This window comes from Galeopterus variegatus, unplaced genomic scaffold (genome assembly GCF_000696425.1).
Source record: "Galeopterus variegatus unplaced genomic scaffold, G_variegatus-3.0.2 Scaffold572, whole genome shotgun sequence".
Taxonomy (NCBI): domain Eukaryota; kingdom Metazoa; phylum Chordata; class Mammalia; order Dermoptera; family Cynocephalidae; genus Galeopterus; species Galeopterus variegatus.
The window spans coordinates 187,497-196,108 of NW_007726683.1; the positions used below are offsets into that span (position 1 = coordinate 187,497).

General features: G+C 36.3%; 1 protein-coding gene across 1 annotated transcript in view; it reads right to left on the reverse strand.

The window, feature by feature from the left end:
- LOC103588452 (myoD family inhibitor domain-containing protein-like) overlaps positions 1 to 7,764 on the reverse strand; it is a 110,581-nt gene extending 102,817 nt beyond the window's left edge. Inside the window, exons 1-2 of the mRNA XM_008570128.1 lie at positions 7,685 to 7,764; positions 7,022 to 7,109 (exon numbers count right to left, since the gene is read on the reverse strand). Coding sequence (XP_008568350.1) covers positions 7,022 to 7,109 — 88 coding nt within the window. The 5' untranslated portion in view covers positions 7,685 to 7,764. The remainder of the gene's footprint in view (positions 1 to 7,021; positions 7,110 to 7,684) is intronic.
- Positions 7,765 to 8,612: the final 848 nt, after the last annotated feature.

The following is an 8,612-nucleotide window of genomic DNA, read 5'->3' on the forward strand; positions in this document are numbered from 1 at the left end:
GAAGCTGCCTTTTGATACTGCTAAATTTGAAAGAATTGTTCCATCCTTTGATAGTTCTTTACGTTACATCCCTTTGAGAATAAAATGTAGTGGGATATATTTTACTACAATATCTTTAGTGGCATCCCCAGGGTAAAGAGTTTATTGGAATCCAAAATGCTGACCAGGGCCTATGAAAGGCTCTAGGGCCTGTTCCCAGCCAAACTCCCCACACTCATGAACACCGGCCTACTCTTGGGTCAAGATGCTCCAGTCACCCTTGTGTTCTTTTCCTTCTGGGAGCATGACATACTCTTTCCTGCCTGAGTGACTTTAAACTTGCCATTTCTTCTACCAAGAATTTATTTCATGTCCATTACCCTCCCCATCAACAGATGCCTTCTCAACCTTCAGGTCTAAATAAAATCTTAAGGAAACTTTCCTTGTCAATATTACTTAAGTTAGATCAACTGATCTCAAATATCCTGTTGCCCAGTTAATCATTTTCATGGGGATACCTCTAGGCATTTCACATTTAACCTGCCCCACCCAGACCTTTTGATTCTCCCTTCTCTAGTCAGTTTCCCTTTTCTGCTATTCCATTCAGCTTTACAGTCATGCATGTGTCAAGCCAGGAGTCAGTCTTTGACTCTTTCTTTCTATTGCTCCACACCAAGGCACCAGCTTTTCTGTAGACTACTTCCAAATATGATACCAAATCCAATCCTTTCTCTTTGACCTTCACAGTTTTAGCCAATCCCAGTATCATCTTTTGTGTGGTCAACTACAATTGTCTCCTATTTTATTTCTGCTTCCACTCTTTACATCAAAATAAAAGTGATTGTTTATATTCTCCAGCTTAGAATCTCCAGTGGCTTCTAATTCCAATTAGGAAAAAAATATCCAAGCTCCTGACTGTGACCAGCAAGGTCTTACATTATTTCCAACCTGAACACTTTTCTTTCCCCTCCTTCCTTCCTTCCTTCCTTCCTTCCTTCCTTCCTTCCTTCCTTCCTTCTTCCCTTCCTTCTGTCCTTCTGTCCTTCCCTCCTCTCTGTCCAGCTATTCTAAGCCATGCTATCTTTGCACAGGCGCTTCTCCCTGTTGGAATTCTTTACACAGGTATTTACAAGGCTGGCTTCTTCCTGTCATTTAAGTCTCAGCTCAAATAATTCTTCCTCGGAGAGAACTTCCTTGATCACTGATTCTGAAGGACAGTCCCTATACCAATCTCTACTACATCATCTTATTTCAAAGTTTCAGAACAATTATCCTTGTAAAGTTATGTTATTCATGTCCTTGTTTTGCTTATTTACATGACTTGCAAGGGCATATTTTCACATCTAATTTTTCCTATCATCTATGTTTAAAAACAAAACAACACTCTATTTAGCAGTTAGCTTTTCTTCACCCCTATTTTGGTTATTATGTGATACAGTTTCACAAGTTAATGCTAAAACTATGAAAATAAGAGCTAATGATTCCATTTCCTATGTTCCCAAAGTGAAAGGAATCTCTAGATATGCTGTTCATGGAAATTAACAATTTAAAATAGGCATTAGAGTGATTCATTTCATTTTTAAACTAGACGCAAAAAAATAGCCCTTCTAGAAATGAGAATTATCTGAGAGAATTAGAATGGATTAATATTTAGTCATTATAATATAGCACTTAAATGCACGAGTTCCTTGAGGGCAGGAACTGTGACATTTTCAGGTTTTGACATCTTTGTTTCTTTGCCTAGTATGTTGTCTGTGAGTTCAAGAGGAGCCACATCAAATGGTTGCTGAATTGAATAAAATCAGTATTTCAGAATTGTTTTAACATTCATGACCGAATTATTTTTTGAGCAAATAAAATTGTCTTCACTTGGAATTAAAGGGAAGACCAGTTAATTTATGAATGCCAGCAAATGTTAGTAAGATTCCCACTTTCTCCATCTCATTTGAAAATAAGCATGGAAGTCAAGAATGAGATGGGATTCTTATGAGTTTGAGGTTTTGCATTATATTGAGAAGGGAATTTTTGGAACATGGATTTTGGGACCTCTAGACTGTTTTCTAGTACTTTGGATTATTAGTCTCTAATATTCATTAATTCTGATTAAAGAATTCTGATTAACTAATGAATTCAAGGTGCCAAGCCGTTGGTGACCCAACTCCTCAGCATCAACACTAAATAATTTTAGGAGAGTTTCCTCTAAAATGTATTGAAATGATAATTTTTAAGCCACCAAATATTACAGTCACCATGCCACTGCTTACAGAAAAGAGCTATACCTAGTTCAAAATTACTACAGAATTCTTATCTTGCATACTCTTTTCTGCTAGGCATTTATGGAAGGTGGGAGAAAAGCTTGTTCATTGCCCTCCCCCACCCCCTGCTCTTTTTTTTAGTCAAACTTTTTCCCTAAGCACGAATTTTCCCACTGGGGCACACCCATTTTGACAATAACTGGACAGAGCCAAAGTATAGTTAGAAGATTACAAAACTGGTTTGGTTCATTGAGGGTACACTTGTAACTTCAGATGATTTTCTTTTTCTCCTATGTGTTACAGCTGTGAAGAGAATTTCCCACTAAAACAATTACAGGTAGCTAGTCTTTTAAAGCACAAAAGTTTTATTTCAATATTCTTAATTCCACATTTTTTAGGTCAAATGATTGACGTTGACTTTGCTCATACATATAAATATGTCTATATATGTAAAATGTGTGTGTATATATAGATATTGATAGATGATAGATAATCTGTGCTGGTGCAACAATGTTTATGGAAAACTAGTTTTCATGAAATTGTATTAGATTTTGTTTAAAGATACACACTCTTAGAACAGAAGTTACAAACTGGCAGCCTATGAGCTGAAATAGACACATATAACTTGGTTTCATTTGTCCTGTATGATATTTTGTTTTTGTTGTTGTTGTTTTGTTGTTACTGCTTAACCTTTAACAATCAGTTATTGCTTAACCTTTAACAATCAGGGGGTTTCACATAGAAATCCAGCTTTCCAGTTTCTCTTGAAAAATTGGGAGACACTGTAAGAATTGTGTGCAGTTCAAACGCTGGTGATGCTGTGATTTTAAACTGCAAATAGCAACAATTTAAGGGCTTCCCTATCTTCATCTTGCCGTTTCTCTTCCGTATCAAATGGTGTAAGCTACAGGCACTGAAGTGCTTACCCACAGTGCTCCCTGACTTAATGGGGTATTACATGCCATCCTATTCCACCTGTAATTTTCCCCCCAATTTCTATGTTACATCAATTTTTCCTCCATAAAGTTTTCACATTTGGGCCTATTTTCTTCCTCTCCTTGTTATGACTTTTATCCAGGTCATGTTTTCCTCACTTCAGGGATGCTGAGCATATTACTGTCTTAGCCAAAATTCCTCTTCCTGTACCCTTTCCTCTGCCTGCCCCACCCCATTCTGCACATCATGCTCAAATCATACTTCACCATATTAGTCCCTGCCCTCAGACCTGCCGTGACAACAAAGAACCAATGTCCAACTATTTAACCAATGGTCAGCACTCAGCCTGTCCCGCTCTCATTTTGTGTTAATCCACACACAAATAACTAGCCAATGTGCTTATTTCCCTAGCACCAAAATTGACATATTCCAGCCTCTGATGCCTTTGCTCCCAGCATGACCTCCTCCTCTCCATATGTGCAAACAAATTGTAACCTCCTTCAAGACGGGTGTTTCGAGACCACTTTTGTCCACAGTTGCAGGATGCATCTCATCTTGCCTGGTGCTTATTTCAAAATCGTATTTTGTTTCTCTGACTACCTTAAAACAGTGTTTCTCCAACTATGATCCCCAAACGTCTTACTTCAGAATCACCTGACTTACTCTTAAGCATTTATTCCTGGGTTCCAGCCATATCCTCTTGAATTCCTTAAGTTGGGACCCAGGAATCTGATGAGTCTAAATTTTCAGAAGTCTAGAATTTAAAGGCAATGTGATTGGTATTGACAGATGGTATCAACTTGATGGTTTGACAGAGGGTAAATTCATTTCTCAATGAGTGCATTTTTAGGTCTGTCGCTGGTGTTTCTCATACACTGTTTACCCTAATTTTTGGTAATAGCTCAGGGTATGGCTTTTACCAGTTCTTTGACATCACTGCTGAGGCCATCAGGCCCATTATCTATCTGAGGGAAACTGGAGGCAAAAAAGAGCCTCTTCACCGTTCGGGCAAAAGCAAGCCAATTAGACAGTAAGCTCCTTGACTGCAGGAGTGGGTTGACTTTTATCTTGTTCTCTGCCACCCTCATACTTCGTCTCTAGTAATGCTGCAACTAATAAACATCGAATTGAATTGGATAAATTGCATGAATATTTGAAGATGAGAAGTTAGCAAGAACTGCAGTACTTAGAATGGGGATGATGATGACGACACTTGGTTGCAGGCTCACGCTGAGGGTAGGTGCTGCTTTCAGTGCAGATTACTCCACTGAGTGCCTCCTCCAACCCAAATAAGGTATTGCTATGATTACCCACATTTTGACAACAGGGAGTATTCAGCTGGAATTCCAGAGGGAGGCAACAGAGGCCCTGTGATATGAGAAGCAACCATTTTTCTGACTGATAACTTTTGGGGAAATCACTATGATAAAGTACTTTAATGAAAAGAACAGAATTTGGAACAGGAAGACTTGGGTTTGAGATTCAATTTGCCACTTCACAGGTCTGCAACTTTGAGCAAGATTCCACATCTCTCTAAGCCTCAGTCCCTCATTCTGTAAAATGGGGACAACACCACTGCACACTAGGTTATTATAGGGATCAAAAGAAGGAATGTATATAAAACACTATGAAAATATACAGTGCTGTTGCTATTGCAGATTATATTGTTCAAGGTGTGAACCAAGTTCTCAAGAAACATAAATATACTATTTTGAGTCATGTTTTAAGGAGGGAAAGAAACACAGAAATAATAAAATATTAATCTCCCAATCTCACAAAGCAGGTATTACAGTCCCCAGCTAAGGAAACTGAGGCTCAGGGAGGTGAAGTAACATGCCACAGTCACATGGCTGATAAATAGCTGAGCTGAGATTTAAAAACCATCCTGCCTGACTTCAAATGCCATGTTCTTTCCACTATACCAGTTGGTCTTTTTATATATAGATATAAACCAACCCATATACTTTTTCTTAACATTAAATAAAAGACATTTATGTTTGAAAAGTAACTCATCCTGATAATTCCCAATTAAGATATTGTCATCTAGCATCTGGCTCAATTTCCTTTTATGAAATATAGTAAACATAATTTGAGTGTAGCTTAAATGAAGTGTCCAAATGGAATAAAACAGGTCACCTGGGAAATTAGATTTTATAGATTACAAGAATCCAATGACTAAATTGTATTTAACAAACACATTTTTTTAAAAGGAAATTTTCCAGGAAGCAATTGATTGCTCTGTCAATTTCATCATGATTTTTGTATGAGACATCTAAAGCATGAAACAATTAAAGTAAAAATAAATAATATAAATTTCACTATACGTAGTGAAGAACATCCCCCTCTTCATGGGTTTGGGATTCACAAGAAAAATACAGGGAGATCTTCCATCTAAGTTCAATTTTTTCCCTCCGCATTGTTTTTAAAGGATTCTTTTTTAAAGACTTTTTAATAAAAAGAAATTATAGAACTTTCTAGCCCTGTGGCTTTTTGAAGAAAGTGATTCTGAGAATATGTACTTCATGACTATACTATATGAATTTTTATCCTGAAATAGAGTCTCTTAAGGACATGAGCCCCACTATTAAATTTGGTTGCTGGGGAATTGGGCAGAAGACATGATTTTTTCTTTTTTCTTGAAAGTAAACATTTTTTAGTTGGGGGTGGGGGTAGGGTGGGATTAAGGATAAGAGTGGGTATGAGGGTATGATGAAGTTGGAGGTGTTGATTTAAGCACAGTAAGAAAATATTTTTGAGCACAGACATTTCCTGACAATTTAAACATTTTTTCCTTTCAAACATGGTGAGGTGATGGTTAAGTTCATGTGCTGTAGAATCACACAACATGGGATTGAATCCCAGCTCTGGTATTTCCTAATTTGGTAATTTTGAATAGACGAATTATTTGAACTCTTTAAGGCTCTCTTTACTCATAGGTAAATTAGAGATAATAATGGCTTAATAAGGTTGTCATGATGATTCAGCATAATTATCAATAAATGTCAATAAATATTTCAGTGTTGACATTATTATTATTGTTGTTGAAAACTTACTTGACATATTTATTAGAGTGTCTCATGACCTTATGAAACAATATTTAAGAACTGTAACTACTTAAGATTTAACAGATTTAAATCCCGTTATAATTTAATAGATTCATGGAATGGTGAAAAAGACACAGCATAGCTATTTATATAAAATATCAAATCAGTTTCCTTTAAGAGACATTAAAGGTGTTTATACAATCAAGAGATTATAAAACCAAGCCTTCTAGTAAATAATCATATTTTCAGAAGTACACAAATTTGTACTCATCATAGGAGAACATATCGATTTGTGTGTGTATTTCAAGCAACCATCTTACGCATGCTGTGCCTGTGGTCGACAGTGTTGTCTCCTGGGAAGGTGGCTTCTCTAATTGCAGTGAATGGTGATTCTATTTGTAGACATTATTTCCTACACCATGCATTCCTTTCTGTGATTATTATTTAAAAATACTCGTCCTCAAATTATTTAGTCTTTTTAGTTCTAAAGGAGGAAAATCTACAGCACAACAAGAACCTTACAGATAATATGTATCTGAGTTGAAAATACATATTAAGTCTTACCGAGAAAGTAATCTGTGTTTCCTGCAACACAGAACAAGAAGTGGCATTTCAATAACAAAGATCCTCAAACTACCACTCAGGCCACGTGTGTTAAAAAAAAAAAAAAGAAAGAAAGAAAATCAGAAGTACTAATATCATTTGAACTGTGGAGGCATTTTTTCTCTTTCTACCATGCTATCACTTGCTTATAAACAAAAGCATAATTTTCACACCAATAAAAATATCAAGAGCAAGAAGACTTACCTTCCTTCAACCAAGAAATGTTATTTTTATCATTTTCAAAATGCTCAGCTGTTCTAACTTTTATCTTTTCCAGCTCGGTTTCTGACATCTAAGTGGAAACAGAATTTATGATATAAAAAATTCATTAAGAACCCAAATTTATAACATTGAGTTTTATATTTAGAGACTACTGCCATATTATCGGAAAATTTTATCTCTATAGTTTTTCAGTTCACTGTCTAATGTTAAGTCTTACATTTTATCCATTTGAGTTATTTTAAAACATTGACATTGAAAACTAAACTTTATATGATATTACATTGTTCAACAGTAAAGATTACAATAAGATCTCACAGTTACTGATTGTGAAGGAAGAACAGCTTAACAACTTGCCATGGATTTGTAACAAACAAACAAACAATCAGTTCTCGTTTTGGTGTTTTTTTATAGCCTTTAGAAAAGCATGCTGCAAAGTAATATACAAAGACATAAATAAAACACAAAAGGATCTTTTCAGGAATTCCCTGGGTGGAATAAGACCATCACGATCTAAGCCAGGCCAGGTTGAGCTCCCAGAAGGTGTGGAGACCTATTATGCACCTTCAGCGCAGTGCACTTGACTTTCATGGCTTGTTGGTAATGCACTAAGATGGTCTGCTTGAATCAGTACTGCAGTGTACTTACCTGTGTGTTCCAAAAAGAAGCGGCCCAAGGTGTGGGACTGGGGAGCAGTGTATTGCAGCCTCCCTGGTCTCTTGAAGTCCAGCATTCCTCTACCCTGACAGGCGTGAGCGAACAAGCAAATACACTCCCTCCCTGGGTGGTGCTAGATTTGTATTGCTGCCAGAAGCATCCAACTTGCGGCTGAGAGGTTTTTTTTTTTTAAAGGTAATATAAAGCCCGTGGTTCAAAACAATAAAAACCTTCTCCAGGCTAGCACTTATTTAAAATGACACTCTGCAAAATAGGGTAAAAATAATGAACTCTTTTCAAATAGACAAAGTTTCTTCCATCCCCTGCCTTTTATACCAGCCATTCATTCCTTAGGATTAATATTAAAAGATGTAGAGAAAATATATCGAAAAATATACACAGACTATTTGGGTTAAAAGAAAAGGAAGGGAAATCTTTAAAGCTACATTCTCTGGAAGTCCATCCTGCAGCTGATATTTTGAAAAGGAAAATTTTTTTCCTAATACTGTATAAGCAGTAAGAAAACATTTCAAATTCTTTTGATAGTCTGCAGATATTCCAAAAAGGATTTGGAATAGCATTCCAGAGATGATTTGCCATTAGATTCTTTGTTAAGAATAATATTGTTTTCAACAGAAAGTTAAAAACAAAAAGCATAACCCTTAGGTATGCATAATGATAAATAGTTCACCTTTTCTAAAAGTTGTCAGTTTTTTCAAAATGGAAAATAATACTTATTTTGTCACATGGTGGCTTGCCTCCTCCAGTGTCTTTACCCGGACAACTGTCTGTCATCTGATCTTGTATCCATTTCACCTCCTTTTCCAATTTTATTTCTTCTTGTACTTTGCTGCCAGTAGTATCATCATCAAAAACCTACCTCGATCAGCCAATTTTCATACTAAAATAACTTTCAGTG